Source organism: Sorex fumeus, unplaced genomic scaffold (genome assembly GCF_029834395.1).
Source record: "Sorex fumeus unplaced genomic scaffold, SorFum_2.1 ptg000047l, whole genome shotgun sequence".
Classification (NCBI taxonomy): domain Eukaryota; kingdom Metazoa; phylum Chordata; class Mammalia; order Eulipotyphla; family Soricidae; genus Sorex; species Sorex fumeus.
The window spans coordinates 42,727,582-42,744,025 of record NW_026606104.1 but is presented as its reverse complement, the minus strand read 5'-3'; the positions used below and the strand labels follow the sequence as shown (position 1 = coordinate 42,744,025).

At 49.0% G+C, this 16,444-nt stretch overlaps 2 protein-coding genes across 4 annotated transcripts in view; both read right to left on the bottom strand.

Moving 5' to 3' along the window:
* Positions 1-642: 642 nt before the first annotated feature.
* HMGN2 (high mobility group nucleosomal binding domain 2) lies at positions 643-4,916 on the bottom strand. 2 transcript variants are annotated; one of them, XM_056122626.1, is made up of 7 exons: positions 4,674-4,916; positions 3,938-4,059; positions 2,977-3,021; positions 2,762-2,791; positions 2,287-2,337; positions 1,759-1,854; positions 643-1,511 (listed from the first exon to the last, which is right to left on the bottom strand). In XM_056122626.1, the coding sequence occupies exons 2-7, from the start codon at positions 3,950-3,952 to the stop codon at positions 1,476-1,478; spliced, it is 273 nt and encodes a 90-aa protein (XP_055978601.1). In that variant the 5' UTR covers positions 3,953-4,059; positions 4,674-4,916; the 3' UTR covers positions 643-1,475. The 2 variants fall into 2 exon arrangements, with proteins under 2 accessions (XP_055978601.1, XP_055978602.1); XM_056122627.1 differs by having other exon boundaries at positions 3,938-4,050.
* Positions 4,917-5,278: 362 nt separating this feature from the next.
* DHDDS (dehydrodolichyl diphosphate synthase subunit) overlaps positions 5,279-16,444 on the bottom strand; it is a 35,611-nt gene continuing 24,445 nt past the window's right edge. The window contains exon 9 of one of the 2 annotated variants that reach the window (XM_056122623.1): positions 5,279-7,539. In XM_056122623.1, coding sequence (XP_055978598.1) covers positions 7,300-7,539 — 240 coding nt within the window. In that variant the 3' untranslated portion in view covers positions 5,279-7,299. The remainder of the gene's footprint in view (positions 7,540-16,444) is intronic. The other variant, XM_056122624.1, reaches the window with a different exon arrangement.

The following is a 16,444-nucleotide window of genomic DNA, read 5'->3' as shown; positions in this document are numbered from 1 at the left end:
GTTCCATGAGTGAAACTGTATGGCACTCTTCACTTTGCATTACCTCAGGATCTTGTGGGAACCGGCATGTACCAGAGCAAGCAACTTAACCCTTGGACTCTCTCAAGCACTTGTGCTACAGTTGTTTTTTAAAAAGAATTTTTGTTTTGGGGCCACACGGGATACTCAGGGGGATCATATAGGTACCAGGGAATGAAGCCAGGTCAGCCATATGCAAGAAAAGAGCCCTACCCACTATACTACCACTCCACCCCCTTAAGTTGTAGTTTCTAACAGATAACCTCTTGCTGTTCCACTAATTCTCTACAGGGTCCCCACTGTCATCTTTTTGGTGCTAGAACAGTTAACCAGTAAGGCAAACTGATCTGACACAGTATCATATACCTCATAAGTGCCAGTTACGTATTGATGCAGAATAATATCCTGCAGATACAAAGATTTTAATACCTATTCATTTGCTAGTTTTTAAGTTTTAAAATCTGGAGTGGCAATTCTGTCAGTTTAGGAGTTAAATCCCCAGATCAAAAACTTGTGCTTTAAAACTGTCCACTGGAACATTTACTTCATACCAGAGCATATCCTTGTCCTAAGTCTTGGGAGAAACCATGCTCCCCCACTCCGAGGAAAAGATTAGACGCAGCATTCCAAGCCAAACTGTATCCAGCTTTATTAAAGATACTTTTCATAAACAATCATGGTATTTCAGGCAGGACATGGGCAGACAATCGTTAACAGTATACAATAACTTTCAAACTCCCTTCTTCAATGGACTACCAAAATCAGAAAGCCACTATAAAACCCAATGACATCTTCATTTGATGCTCTGAACAGCGAAAGTTTAGAGTGAGGGTTGACATTTCACATTTAGTATGTTGTTTAACAACTTTTCACAAGCCGACCCTGACTTTCAAGAAATGAAAGAAAAATGGCAGAATGATCAATCTGAAGATCCACAATCTAAAAAAGGAACCGTTCTTTTGAGGATTGCCGTCTCAGTTGGGGCACTGCAAAGTCCAGATGGCCTGACATCCTGGTAACCACTTTTTGGGAATCCAGGCTTAACAGGTCTCTCTGGGGTTAAGGGAGTCAAGTCTATGCTGAAGGCGGAGAGAGAGACAGGACATAGAAACACATTTTAGTTTTTACCCACCACAAGGCGTTGGGTGCCAGGGTGGCTACTGTGTCAAGTCAAGGAATCCCTCCTCTTGGAAATCAAGAGGAAGTCTCTCAAAACTAGTGGGGGAAAAGTTGTTTTTTTTCCCCACGGCGATCCAGTTTTGGAGACCATCTATTAGTGACTTATGCCCTTCCCCCAAAACAACAATGAAGTGTTCTGTGTGCTAACAACATAGCTTAAAAAAAAAAAAAGAAAAAAAAGTAAAACAAAATTCTGCATTTTTATAAAACTTGATAAAAAATAGTATTTCAAACTGTACAGTCACCAGAAGTACACAGTTATCAAAAATGCACACACTTCACTTGGCATCTCCAGCACCTTCAGCTTTCTGTGCCTAAAAGGAAAAAGATGAACACATTTTGAAACCACATTTATACCCCATCTTAGTATTACACTTTTCTCTCCAAGTTCAGATATTATTTACTTCAACACTGAACTCAATAGCTCAGTTATCATTTAAGCCAATGAGAAAGTCACAAGTGAACTCTGTACTGAATGGCACACTTGAAATCATGTAAAAAGCTTTTGGGACCAGTAACTGATTGCATAAGCAGACTTTAGGAAAAGAACAGCAAGTGTACCTGGTCTGTTTTGGCATCTCCATTTTCTGCAGGGTTATTTCCATCCTTGCCAGCATCAGCCTTCCCCTTTTTCCCTTTGGGTACCTTCTCTCCCTTCTAAATAGAGAGAAGAAAAAAAAGGCTATAGCTTCTCATTTGATATTACCAGAATATAGCCCGCAAAGTTCTGCAGAATTGCCGATTGGTTTATTTGCAGAGAAAAAAACAAACAAACCACACATGCAAACCCAATCTTACCAAAAATAACGGACTAAAAAGTACGCCAAATTATTTGATAGCCTATAATCTGCTGTGGTCTTCAATACACAAAATTTATCTGAGTGTAAATAACACAAAAATAAGCAAATTAAACACTTGGGTGTTTAATATCCAAGGGCAAAGTTTTCTGTACACTGATGACAGATCTCTTAAGGAACAGCTATTAAAAAAACCCTCTTTGACAATAGATGTAGTTAAGTCTCCCTGTCAGCACCATAGGAAGTGATGTGCCTTACATAACCCCTAGGACATTCTCCTAGGCCCACTCACCTTTGCAGGGGCCTTTTTAGGCTTGGGCTCTGGCTTTGGAGGAGCAGGTTTCTTTTATTGTGGGGAAAGAGAGGAAGAAGAGCATGTTAGTACAAAACCCAAAAAAGACAACCCAACCCACTACCAAATCAGGATATAGTGAAATCTCCACCCCCAGCACCCCATATACACCCAGGAGCAACCCCCTAACATTTCTGGGTTTATCCCAAAATACAAAAACAAAAACAAAAAAAAAACACCTCTTTTATTTCCCCAGGTTTTTGTATTTGGCTTGCTTTCCCATTACCAGATTTTTTAATCTTCAGAAATCCTAAGTACCCCACTACAGTCATCAAAACCAGCAAATCCAGGTGGGTAAGAGTTCACAGTAAGGTAAACACAGCCCACCAAATATAGTTCATGGGAAGCAAGGGAGATTGATTATCTTTCCAACACTTCCTAACTTCTGAGATAATTTAAAAGAAGACAAACTTACAGCTGATAACCTTGCAGATCTTCTCTGTGGCTATTAAAAGGAAAAAGAGAAAGATGGCAATTTAACATCTTAAAATTAAATAAATAAAACTCGCTGCCAATCTGTCATGACTGTAGACATACACAGAAGAGAAAAAGCTCTCTCGGTTCAGAATTAGAGGTATGCTTCAACACCACCAAAGGAATTCAAACTGTTACACTCCAAATAAGACTTACTTCATCCTTCACCTTGGCTTTATCTCCTTTAGCATCCCCTTCGGCCTATAAAATATAAACAAACAAAAAAAAGTTGCAGCTATGGAATCAAGTCTCAATGAGTAAATTTTCGTAGAGTCCCTAGAGAAACAAACTTAAGGACGTGCAAATCCGTTTTTAGCATCCGAGCTCCTCCTGTGCAAATACCTCAAGTACTTAGAAAGCTACCGCCGCGCTCATTTGTGGCAACCCGGGGGCGCGGTGTCGGAGTCCCAGCTTCCAGTCTGGAAGCGCGGGCTCTGCAGGAGCTAGTTAGCACGGTGTAGTGCAGCCCGCGCCAGGCAGAAGCAACAGCTGCAGATGGTGCAAGCTTGCCCCCTCCGGAGGCGGGGCCCGAGCGCCGTTTCCATGGCAGCCGTCGAGGGCGGGAGACGGGAGGCGCGCGCAGCCCGGGGAACAAGTGGGCGGCAGCGGCGCGAGTCTCGTGCGCCGGGCCCGTGGGCGGCGCGGGGGTGGGGCCCCGCCGCGAAGCTCCGCCCCGAGAAGCGGCCCCGCCCCCTCGCGGCGGCGGTTTTTTGGCGGCAGCGCGCTCCCCCGCCCGCCAACCCCGAGCACCGCCTTCCCGCCCTTTCGGGTTTGAATTGCCCGCCCGCAGGGAGGGGAGGGGGGCTGGCGGTGGGGGAGGGGGCGCGGGGCGGGCACGTCGACCAGAGGGGAGCGGGATAAACAGCCGCCAACATGGCTCCTCCCGCCGCGGCCGCCGCTCCCCCAATATGGCCTCTGGCGCCCGCGGGCATCAGAGCCGCGCAGGGTTCGCCCGGGGCCGCCTGACACCGGCTCGAGTCTCCGAGGCGGGCGGCGGAGCCTGCTTCCGCCCGGCGCCACCTCTCGCGCCCTCGGCTCGGGGCAGCGGCGGCGGCGGCAGCAGCGGTGGTGGCGGCGGCAGAGGCGACCCAGCGCCTGGGGCCCTCGCGCCACGTACCTTTCTCTTGGGCATGGTGGCGACAGCGGCGGGACGTGGGCGCTGGACGCGGGGTGCAGCGGCGCGCGGGCTTTGGTCGGTCCAGGGGTCGTTCTCGCCTCTTCTTCTTCACACTGCTCGGGCTCCGGGGGGTTTATAAAGTTTTTATAGCGCTGGGAGCCCCGGACCGGTTAGAACCGGATTTCACCTCCCGCCGCCGCTCATTGGCCCAGTTGGGGTCACGTGGGCGGGGTTTAAACTCACCTCCTCTGGAGGGAGTGAGGAGGGGGGCATGAGGGGGAGGGCGCGCGAGACGGCGGCGCGCCTAGGGGGTGGGGGCGCAGTGGGGGAGGCGCGCGTCGATGGCAATAAACGCGGGCGGGCGGTGGGGTGCGAGTCGGCGGGCTCTGCGTTTCGGCTCACGCCGAGAGGTGGCTTTTGCAAACTACCAAGTTGCTTTTACCTTATGCAACCGAGCTACCCACTTCTCCAAGCCGTGCGACACTTCAGGGCGCATCTCGGTCGTTCTCTATTCTGTCCCCGCTGGGGGCCCCAGAAAAAAGGGCTTTCGAGGCCTGGCCGAACCGCCCTTCGCCGCCGGAGGCGGGAGGAAGCGAGCGGCTGGGAGGCACCGGCTGCAGCTCTCAGGGCCAAAGCTGGCGCCGAAGTGGGGAACGAGCGGGGAAGCCAGGCTTGGCGCAGGCAGACGTGCATGGTTCCAAGCTGCTACTCTGAGGAAGCCGCTCTTGCACCTCACCTGGAAGACACTCCATCCGAGTTGGGGCTGGGGATTCGTGGGGGACACTTCACGCGCAGAGGTGCCATTCGGGTGCAGTGGGAGCTGTCCTTTCAGCACCCGCGGCCAAGCGGTCTCCCCAAATGCCAACAGATCCCCCCCATTCGCAGCCTCGTTGGCTCCCTTAGGTCGCGGCATTCCCGCTCCTCAGGACCCGGCGGCGGAGAGCGGCCGTCTGGAAGGCCCGGCAGCCCTCCCTTCCCCCTCCGCTCCACCCGCTGGGAGACATGGAGCTCAGCTGCCCCCACCCTGGGCCACCGAGCCTGGGCGCCGCAAACGCAGCTGGCGAAATCCCTCCTTCCACACTGGCAGGCTAGCTTCCTTTCACTTGCGCGAGAAGGCGGGTGGAGGAAAGCGCCCAGGGATTAGGAAACAAGAGGAACAGGTGTTGCGATGGCGAAAGGGCTCTTCCGTGGCTGCCCCCCACCCCGCCCCCTGCGCCCCCGCGCTCAGGATCCTGGCGCTAGTCTGGCGCACCTGAGCGGTGGAGTGTGGGGGGTGTGGACAGCCACAGCAGCCAAACAAGGCGCTCTTCCCGCTGCTCGTCCACAAACAAGAGTTTGACATCGGAGTTTTTGAATTTCTATTTGACACCCAGGAGAACACAAGAACACAAAAAATATCTTCACGCCGAGGCTCGGCTTCCAGGTGGGAGGGCATTCAAACAGGACCCACTTAAGCTTCTTGAAGCAAGGGTTGAAGCTGGATGGTACCAATCAGAGCAGCTGAACGCAACCACAGTCCAGTTCAAATAATTTTTCACTCCTGGCTTGTAGGTGGCAACGGTTCCTCAACCTCTTCTTTCAGCACCCTAAGATGCCTCCTGGGCTATCTTGACCCACCCCACTGTACCTTTCCCAGAATATAGGCCTCCGGGCCAAAACGAGATGCCAGCCCCATTAATCACCAATGCTGTCCCAATCGTACTGAGGAAAACTGCACAGAATGGAGACAGGCCTCAACAGCAATGCTCACAGGGCAGATTCCCTTTGCTGCCTCCAGTCCCTCATTCCCGCCTTAATTGTAAGGCTCTGCATTATAGCCACATAATTCATGCCTCCCTAATTAAAGCTGTCAGCAGCCCCATTGTAAAGCTGGAAAATGTACAGCACCTGCTATCTGGGAACCTCGTGCCAGGGATTGGTAGTCAGGAGTGCCAGGTGTGCTGAGGGGGCTTGCCAAAGGCTGCATTGATTGGCTTCTCGATCGCTGTGCCTGACATTTATGCTTGATCCAGAAATAATGCCAAGGGGTCTCTGGTGCCAGGTATCCAGATACCTCGAAGGAGGGCAGAGACTGGCTCATAGGAAGTGAGGGAGGAGTTTAAAGGGTGTGCTCTCAGCACTGCTAGCAAGACCCCACCTTTCCCTTAAAGGGATGTACTGAGAAAACAGTGTTTGCTGTTTGGCTGGCATAACTGGCTGATAGTTGCTGGTCTGGGGTAGGTGAAGCAGATCTGCTCTGGCAGAGCTCTCCAAAGGCACTAATCCTCTCAGCAGCTCTGCAGAGAGGTCTGACAGGGCGAGGGAAGGGAAAGGACACAGCCTTTGCCTCTGCCCTCTTCCTGCTGGGCAGTGCTGGTCCTCATAAGCAGGGACTGCCATGCTGAGAATCATCTCAGGGCTACTCAAAAGGTCAGGTCAAAAGAGCGGAGAAGCCTCAAGGATTGAGATGAGAAGTGGAGTTTGAGAGGGTGAGCTAGGAGACAGTCAGTTGGAAGAAATGCTTGTTTCTGCGATCTTGGTCCTGATGTGTTACAGGGAAGGCGGCCTGTAGTGGATTAGATTCACTAGGGCCCACAGGCCCTTCTGTTACCCCGTAGCCATGGAGGGGGCCCGTCTCACTGGGGAGTGAAGCCTGGCCCCATGCCCTGCAAGAGGAGGAGAAAAGCTTGTGTGGGCTGAGTCGACAATAGGTAATTGGATTGTAATCACCCGCCTGGCTTCCGCGAGCCATTGGGGGCGCTGAGCTTTTCAGTGAGCAATCAGCACTGCGTGGTGGCAGGGGGAGAGATTCAATAGCAAATCCCAGGTGGAGAGCCAAGGGGGAGGAGCAGCAGATGGGCAAATTTTCTTTCTGTCTCTCCCTCCCCTCCTTGCCCAAATAATGCTGGACTGCCTATAAGTGATTTACCAAGCAGACCCAAGGTAGAGCCAAAGCTTTTGTGAAAATCGGTGGGTAAAGCAAGATGGACGATTAAAAGGCCTAAGATTTGGGGAAAATGGAAACTACCTGCCATTCCTTGTGCTAAAGGAGATGCTGAGGGAAAAGGAAGTGCAACTAGGAGAAAAGGCTATGGAGGCAATGGAGCAGGCCGCACTGTGGGGCTCCCTGCTCTCCAAACCTACTGGTGGCCAAAGCTGGCTTAGTGTATTTGTGGAAGACTCTTACCCTTGACTCACTCCAGGAGCCACTGTCCCAGACAGGCAGAAGCATCTACTGCCAGCAGATCTGGCCTCTGGGACTCCCCTGCCAAGCCAAGGGAACACATTCATCATCGAGAAGGAGGGGCCTTTCACCAGGAAAAGAAAGGGGAGTGGGGCCCTGGAGGCAGAGGGCAGGGCGGATGGCAGGAGCCCAGCTTCATTCAGGCTGATGCAGTGCCCAGACGTGCCAACCAGTCAGCCCGCTTCTGTTCCAAAGCCTTCAGGAAGCCCTGGACCCGCTCTTCCCGTCTGGCTGAGAGTTTGTGCAAGCGCGTCCGTCGGAGCTGGGTGTCCCCACTGGCCTGGAGCCCCTCTCCCAGCAGCTGCTCTGTCACTGCAATCTGGTCCCTCTCCAGCTGCTGCCTCTTCCGCTCCTCTGCATACATGTCTCGGGCGTTCTGCTGGAGAGAAGAGGTGGAGAAATCATTTTTAGGTGGGTGTGGAAGTGAAAGGAGGTAGGGTGGGACCCAGAGTAGGACCCAGTGAAGTCTGTGGCAGGTATCCTGAAAAAGCTGGGGAGGGGTGCATGTTGCAGGTAGGGCAGTGGCAGTTTGTGGTTCATGTTGGGATGGGAACATCTGTCTTTGTTTGTTTTGGGGCCATACTGGGTAGTGCTCTGGGTTTATTTGTGGCTCTGTGCTCAGGGATCACTACTGAAGTGCTTGGGGACCATATGATGTACTAGGAATGAAACCCAAGTTGGCTGATTGCAATACAAGTACCTTAATCGCTTACTATCACTCTGGCCCCACATCTGTATTTACTGACGTTCTTCTTAGGGGTGCACTTGAAAAGGAACCAGGCAAACATGGGCTGGTTTCCAATCCCCCTACCAACCAATTTTATTTTTGTAGGCAAATCCTCTTCTAACCTCATTTCTTCACCTGTGAAGTGGGCTTGTGCCTACCTTGATGAGTGGTTTTAAGAATTAGAGGTATATCTTAAACCTCCTCTAGCATATTAGCAAGCTCAGAAACAGAAGAGACAGGGCCAAAGTGATAGCACAACAGGTAAGGCAAACCTTGTTTTGCATGCAGCTGACCCAGGTTCAATCCCCAGCAGCCCATATGGTCCCCAGGCCCACCAGGAATGACCCTGAGCACAGAGTCCGGAGTAAGCCTTGAGCATCTCCAGGTGTGGCAAAAAAAAAAAAGTCCAAACAACAATTTTTTTTTCTTTTGGGTCACACCCAGTGATGCACAGAGGTTACTCCTGGTTCATGCACTCAGGAATTACTCCTGGCGGTGCTCGAGGGACCATATGGGATGCTGGGAATCGAACCGGGGTTGGCCGCGGGCAAGGCAAACGCTCTACCTGCTGTGCTATTGCTCCAGCCTCCCAGAAGAGACAATTTTGCAAGTCATTTCTGTCCAGTTTCGCTGCAAGCGAAGTGCTAGTTCTTTGGGGGCATGCCCCTCAGTTTGCTCTCCACCAGACCATCCTCCCAAAGACCTGAAAGATGCTTCAAATTAATGGCTCCAGACCTGCCGTCTTTCTGGTGATCAGCCCAACTCACAAGGCTCCCCCTATGAACATTCTGACAAGCAGATTCAGCTCTCTTAAGCTACTTATGGCCTTCTGCCTGCAGAACAAGCATTAGTTTTCACAGTTCTCTTTTCTGAAAGTCAAATAACCCCCAAAGGGCTCTCAAGAGCCCTGGCATCATGGAGCCAGAGTGATAGTACAAAGGGTGGGGCGTTTGTCTCCCGTGTTGCCAACCTGGGTTAGATTCCCAGCAATCTCCTGCCATCCCATATGGTCCCCTGAGCATCGCCAGTAGTGATTCCTGAGTGCAGAGCCACGAGTAACCACTGTGCATCACTGAATGTGACCCCCCCAAAAAAAGATCTCTGGCACCACCTGACACCATGAAGGTGAGCATGAAACGCCTGCACATGGGTGCCCTGTAAAAATGAAATCTAGAGTCAAATGGATGAACCTGTAATCCCAGGATGGTGGGAAGGACCTTATAGGCACAGGGGCAGAACCAAAGCCATGCCACACCCCACAGAGGCTCAGTTCCTGCCATTCTAGTTGGCTAGCAGAACCTTTGTACTGGGCTCCTCCCAAAATCTAGTTCTGGGTGAAAAACTACACTCTGCTGCTACCCTGATAACCTGTAACACATGTCACCTTGTGTTGCGATACAGGTATACATGTCTGCCCAAGTCAACCTGTGAATACCTCGTCCTTAAAGGAACTGATCCCCATGATAAAGCTTGGGAGGTACTTTCTAGTTGATGGAGACAGACAGGTTCAAAGTAGGGAAGCAAACTGCCAAGTCTCTCAGCAAAAAAGACCTGCTGCGAAAAGTGAAAGGGCTATGCGTTAATCCAGGCCATCAGGTCTCTCCAGAGGGGAAAGGGTGTTGCCCCAGTCGCCTTCTCCTCTCTGGAAAGAAAGATGGCGGCCGCATGGGAGCCTTGTGGACAGCAGGTATGAGCCGGGGGTGTGGGGCGACTAAAACCTCATGGGAAGGGGGGCATTTCGGTCCGCCCTTCACGCCCTACTGAGGCCACCAGTTGCCCCCCACTAGCGGGTCTCCAGCACGGCCACGTCTCCAGCGCACAGAAACCAATTTCTTAACTATCTGACTTTCAGTAGAAATACTTCCAGGGTCAATAAGTAAAATAGCAGAAATCCAAAACCAACATTTAATTCTTGAACCCAGCTGTAGAAAGCAAATCACTTCACAATGCTTTTTCAGCATGTCTGATTTGGGGGGGGGGGGGGGTAAACTCTAAATAACAGTGGTGAATCTTTTATTGAAACAATGAATCTAATCAAAGCAGATAGAGTGTTAACTAGAATTCATCTGCCCCACAGGGACTAGGAGGGGTGGGGGGTGGGGTTTTATTGGGGTTCTTCATGGTAAAAAATAAGTTTTGGTAAAGGGAAATGTGTTTGATATTTGCATGACTGAGACCTAAACCTGAAAACTTTGTAACCTTTCCCACGGTGATTCAATAAATAAATAAATAAATTAATTAAAAAAAAAAAAAGACTTGGGAGACAAGGTGAGAGGATATGACCCAAGCATAAAGGATGTAGGGACCAAAGAGACAAGTACCTGGGGACCTTCCACACCCATGTGACAAAAAAAAAAAAAAAAATAAAACCTCTTGAACTTAAAAAAAAAAAAAAAAAAAAAAGACCTGCTGCACCTGGGGAGATAGCTCGGAGGGCTAGAGCATGTACTTTATATGTAGGAGGCCTGGGTTCCCTCCGCACTTTCAGGAGTGACTCCCCCTCCTCAAAATTAAGATTTCTGCACAAATTAAGACAACAAATAAAAAATTCTGGAATATGTCCCTTCTATGCTCATGAATGATCTCAGACTCTCAAGGTAACTCTTCTGTTGTGACAATAAGCTCACAAGTGGAGTTCTGAAGATAAAAATGGGCTTGACGAGATAAATACCAGGAGGTTTACTCCATGACTTGGAAGCCAGCCGCACACTCTAGGGGTAAAGGCAGCTCAGATAGAGAAGGGGGTCCCAAATAAAGGGTGCTGGGAAGATCCGCCCAGGATGGGAGATGCATGCTGAGAGTAGACTATAGACCGAACATGACTGCCACTCAATTTCTCTTTTGCAAACCACAGCACCCAAAAAAAGAGAGAGAACAATAGGGAGTGCCCTGCCACAGAGGCAGGGTGGGATGGGGGGATGGGGGGTGCGAGGGATACTGAGATTAGTGGTAGTGGAGAATGGGCACTGGTGAAGGGATGGGTACTCGATCACTGTATAACTGAAACCCAAGCACAAAAATTTGTAAGTCTACAACTGTACCTCATGGTATTTCACTAATAAAAATTAAAAAAAAAAAAAAAGGGCTTGATCTGTGGCTAAGACTTTCCAAACTGCTAGAAGGACTTCTTCCTGGCTTTGATCAGGAGAACTCTGAATCCTACATACATGACACAGGATATAGTCTCAGCAATCTGCATGCTTATAGGCTTACTAGGACCAAATCTCCACACAAATTGCCATAATTCAAGGCAGAATATGGGTAAGGGTCATCAGGGAGGCAAGAAAAAGGGCCATGCATGTTCAGGAAGAGAGGAATTGTGGCTGATAAATGTCCAGAAGCAGTAAAATCTCCTAGACAGGCAAAATTTGAGTTGCGCATAAAGCAACAGGATTTAGATAAAAGTAGGATATAGACCAGAGCAATAGTACAGTGGGTAGGGCGTTTGCCTTGCATGCAGCCAATACTGGTTCGATCCCCAGTATCCCATAAGGTTCCCTGAGCACTGCCAGGACCTGAGCATGACATGAGCATCACTGGATGTAACTTAAAGAGCAAAAAAAAAAAAAAAAGAGTAGGGCTGGTTTGGGACTAGAGAGTATGGGTAGTGTGCTTGTGTGGCTGACCCATGTTCAATCCCCAGCACCATATAAGGTTCCCAAGATACTCTAGGCACCTTGCTACATTTGTTATATGTCACTTGGAGCTTGTTCCTATTGGTGCTCAGGGGAGCTGGCAGTGCTGGGAATGAAATCCAGGCTCCTGCATGCAAAGCATGTGCACTAGACCTTTATTTATTTTTTTAAATAACAGAAAATGTTTATTTTTTAAAATGTTTATTTTCTTTAAATAATGAAAGTAATGCCAAAGTTGTAACTCAAGTGAGAAAGCTTTTGCCTTGCATATATGAGGTCCTGAGTTTAGGTGTACTAGACCTCTGAATTCTCTTCCTGGCCTAAGAATTTATTCTATTTTTTTTTTGGCTTTTTGGGTCGCACCCGGTGATGTTCAGGGGTTACTCCTGGCTTTTCACTCAAGGAATCACTACTGGCGGTGCTCGGGGGACCATATGGGAATCGAACCCAGGTCGGCCGCATGCAAGGCAAATGCCCTACCCACTGTGCTATTGCTTCAGCCCCCCTAAGAATTTGTTCTAAAGTAAATCTTTTTATGATTCATTATGAGTAAATGTTTGACTTGTATACCTATTTAACATACCTATGTAAAAGGACTGGTGTAAAAAATTCTCAGATGGATCTGGAAAGATAGTACAGTGGGTAAGACACTTGCTTTGTATGTGCCTGACCTGGGTTAGATCCCCAACACCACATATTGTCTCCTGAGTTCCATCAGGAATGATCCCTGAGCAGTGCTTATCGTAGCCCCCCAAAAACACAGAAACAAAACCAGAAAACCTCAGATGTTTGAAGAGTCATGGGTAGAAAAGTTAAAGAAGCCCCGATTGGGCTACAGAGATAGTAGAGGGATTGGGGCGCTTGCCTGGCACAGCTCACCTTGGTTTGATTCCTGGCACCAAGTATGGTCCTCTGAGCATAGCCAGAAATGATCCCAGAGCATAGAGCCAGGACTAAGCCCTGAGTACCACTGGGTGTGGCTCAAAAACAAAGATGCCCTGATCTAAACCTCTACTAGGCATTCAGTCTCTTGTTCTCTCCTGGGCAGAACTGGGAAGATATGACATCTTCTCCAACACATAAGCCAAGTTACTCACTACCCCATTGAAATCTGGAAAGAGGGTGCAGGTGTTTGGCTTCAAAACATTCATTAAGGGAGATAGTTCAGAGGGGCTAGCATGCAAGTTTTGCTTACTGGAGACCCAGATTTGACCCCTGATACAATATAGCCCCCCAAGCATTGGGGATTGATCCTCAAGCATTATAATGAGAAGAGTCCTGAGCACCACTGCACCACTGGCTTTACACACACACACACACACACACACACACACACACACACACACACGTGTCATGTTAGAGGAGCTGAAGCGCGATAGTACAGGGGGGTGGGACATTTCCCTTGCATGTGGCTGACCTGGGTTTGATCCTTGGCATCCCATATGGTCCCCCAAGCACCGCCAGGAATAACTTCTGAACAATGTCAGTGTGCCACCCCTCCCCCACAACAAACAAATTATCAGGCTAGAAAGAGAGTACAGAGATTAAGGTGATTGCCTTGCATGCAGTGGATCTTGGCTTAATGCCTGCACCACCATATATGGTACCCTGAGCACTGTCAGGCATGACCCTTGAAGACAGCCGGGTATGGCCCAAACCTATTCCATCCCGCCACCCCCTACCTCTCAATCTTCTCCCGCCCACCTGCAAAAAGAAAGTAAACAAAAATTCAAAGCCCTCAAAGGGCTTTGCAAACAGGTTCAACCCCCAGCACTGCAGTTACCCAAACGACACCAAGAATGCCATTTCTCCCCTAGAACTGCCTAGTGTGACCTCCAAAAATCCAAAATATCCATTAACCAAGTCCTTGGCTAAGTTCCATGTGACCCTGCAGAGGCATAACTGGGGGTTGCCTGAGAGTGCACTTCCTGCCAGACGCATGATGTCCTGAGTGCCCCCAGGGTCACCCAGCCAAGGCAACTGTACTGGACACACAATGACGTATATGGCTTTTTTGGGGGACAGAGTTTGATGAAGAACCCCAAGGCACACATGGCAAATGATATTGGCCACCATGCCCTGAGGAAGAGTGCCTTGCTGCCACTGCCCTCTCATCTTCCAGATGTGGAAACGATACACTGACGTGTGAACTGTCTGCTTTGGAGACAGCAGGCAGTGCCATGGTTCCCAATCAGGAATGTCTGATACAAGAGCTCAGGAGTTTATTTTCTCCTGAGCAGCAGCAGGGCACTGGAAATAAAATGTCCAGCTGACCCAGTCGGTGTTTCTAATCTCTGACAAATGTGTCAGAGGAGGGTTAGTGGAAAAGTATTTTCTCCCTCTCTCACGTCATCCTTATTACTACTCTTCTCTGCTGATGACCATCGTGTACCTGCCCTCTAAGTCTGTAACTAAGGACCAGCTGCCCTGCACTGCTAACCACCTCTCCTGCCCTGGTTTTCCATCTGTTCTGGTATTAACCTCCCGGAGATAGTCACTTCTCTGACACTCATGAGGAATCACTGATGGGGAAACTGTATGGTCCCTCCGAGAGCAAGGTCTAACCTCCAGCACCTCGGAAATGAGTCCCTGCTTCCCTCAGCACCTGCCTGCTGCCATCAACCCAGCAACCTTCTCAAGTCCAGAATCCAGATGCCTGCCATTTGCCCTGACTTCTGGAAGGAATAGGGACTTTCTGGACTGGGCATAGAGACAAAGATATCAGATATCTTTTGTTTGTGTGTGTGTGTGGGGGAGGGGCAGGATCCAGCAATGTTCAGGGCTCACTCCTGGCAGGGCTTGGGGAACCATATGCAGTGCCAGGGATTGAACCCAGGTCAACTGCATGCAAAGGATGCACCCTACCTAAGTACTATGTCCACTGCCCTAGCATATCAGATTTTAACAACAGGAAACACAGATAGGGATGCAAAACAATAAAGGATCAAAAGACAATGAAGAAGGACTGGGGAAAGTACTCAAGTGGTAGAGTACAAACCTAGCAGGCACATAGCCATGGCTTTGGGTTTAATCCCCTACACCATATGGACCCCACGAATCATTGGTTCTAGTTCTGCTAGTCTTTACTGTTTTTTTTGCGGGGGAGGGAAGCACACAGGGCAATGCACAGGGGTTACTCTTGGCTCTACACTCAGGAAATCACTCCTGGAGATGCCCATGGGACCATAAGGGATGCTGGAGATCAAAGTTAGGTCATCCATGTATAAGGCAAATGCCCTACTGTAAATGGGAAGAGAAGTGAAAACAAGATATTAACAAAACGAGTCACTGACAGCAGTAGGAAATGGAAAAAGATAGAAAAAATATATATACCAAACATCCCAGAGTAAAATATTTAGGGATCATCAGAGCAAACAACCTATCTTTCAGAGAATTACTTATACAGTGAAGTGCTGAGATGGCATCATTATCATCACCAGCATCCTGAGAATGCAATTATACGAATCACCAGCAATATCAGCAAGGGCCTGTGTGTTGTATATGTGTATATAGTAGGTACCAACGAACAAAGTACAAGACACAATTCTAAAAGTTTTCTCTTGAACAGGATTTTAAGAGGTCAAGAATGTGGCTCTGGGGCTGGAGAGATAGCACAGCAGATAGGGCATTTGCCTTGCACGTGGCCGACCCGGGTTCAATTCCCAGCATCCCATATGGTCCCCTGAGTACCGCCAGGAGTAACTCCTGAGTGCAGAACCAGGAGTAACCCCTGTGCATCGCCGGGTGTGACCCAAAAAGCAAAAAAAAAAAAAAAAAAAAAAAAAAAAAGAATGTGGCTCAATGGTACTGTATTTGCTTTGCATGTATAAGACCTGGAATTCAATTTCTGGCACTGCACGATCCCAGAGCACCCTCAGAAATGACCCCAGAGCACTGAGCTGGGAATAGTTATTGAGTCCACACTGTTCAGTATGGACTAAAAACCAAAACAGTAACAACAGTAAAATAAAAAGTTTCTTTTAAGTTTTAGGGTTTAAATTCATAGGGTGCTGGGGATCAAATCAAGGTTGGCCACAGCTAAGGTAAGCACCTCACCCGCTGTACTATCTCTCCAACCCTTCTTCTTCTTCCTCCTCTTTTTTTTTTTTTTAATTTTTAGGTCACATCACCAGTACTCAGGGTCTACTCCCACCTCAGTGCTCAGGGACCACGCAATGCTGAGAATCAAACCCAGGTCTTATATCTGGAGAGCATATAATCACACCTTCAAGCTATCTCTGGCCCACACTCCAGCCTTATGAACCCTCTCCAATCCTCAAAAAAAAATTTTTTTGGGGGGGCATACCCTATAGTACTTAGAGTTTACTCCTGGCTCTGTACCCACAGATCATTCCTGGCAGTGTTACAGGGACCGCATGTGGTGCTGGGATCAAACTGGTATGGCCACATGCAAAGCCAAGTGCCTTAACTCTAGTACTATCTCTCTGGCCATAATTTGTTTTGTTTTGGGGTCACACCCAACAGTGTTCAGGGCTTGCTCCTTGCTCAGTGATTAGTCTTGCTGAGGTTCAGGGGACAACAGATCAGCTGAATGTAAAGTAAGCGCCTTGCCTGCTATACTACCTCTCCAGTTTTTTATTATTTTTGTAATGATGGGGAGCAAACCCAGGGCCTCATGCATGCGAGGCAAGAACTCCACCACTAGCCCCCTGCCAAGTTTTAGGTTTTTTTGGGGTCACACCTGGCAATGCACAGGGGTTACTGGCTCTGCACTCAGGAATTACTCCTGGTGGTGCTCAGGAGACCATATGGGATGCTGGGAATCAAACCCAGGTCGGCCGTGTGCAAGGCAAATGCCCTACCTACTGAGCTATTGCTCCAGCCCCCCAAGTTTTAGTTTTTAATGGGAACTCTAGTTATATAGAAAAATCTGATAATCATTCCTCAAACAATGGATAACT

Coding starts and splice junctions, on each gene's coding strand:
- HMGN2 (XM_056122626.1), bottom strand. Junction 2,792..2,976: donor AAGCCAAGGTGAAGGATGAA/GTAAGTCTTATT, acceptor TCCTTTTAATAG/CCACAGAGAAGATCTGCAAG. Junction 1,512..1,758: donor GAGATGCCAAAACAGACCAG/GTACACTTGCTG, acceptor TTTTCCTTTTAG/GCACAGAAAGCTGAAGGTGC.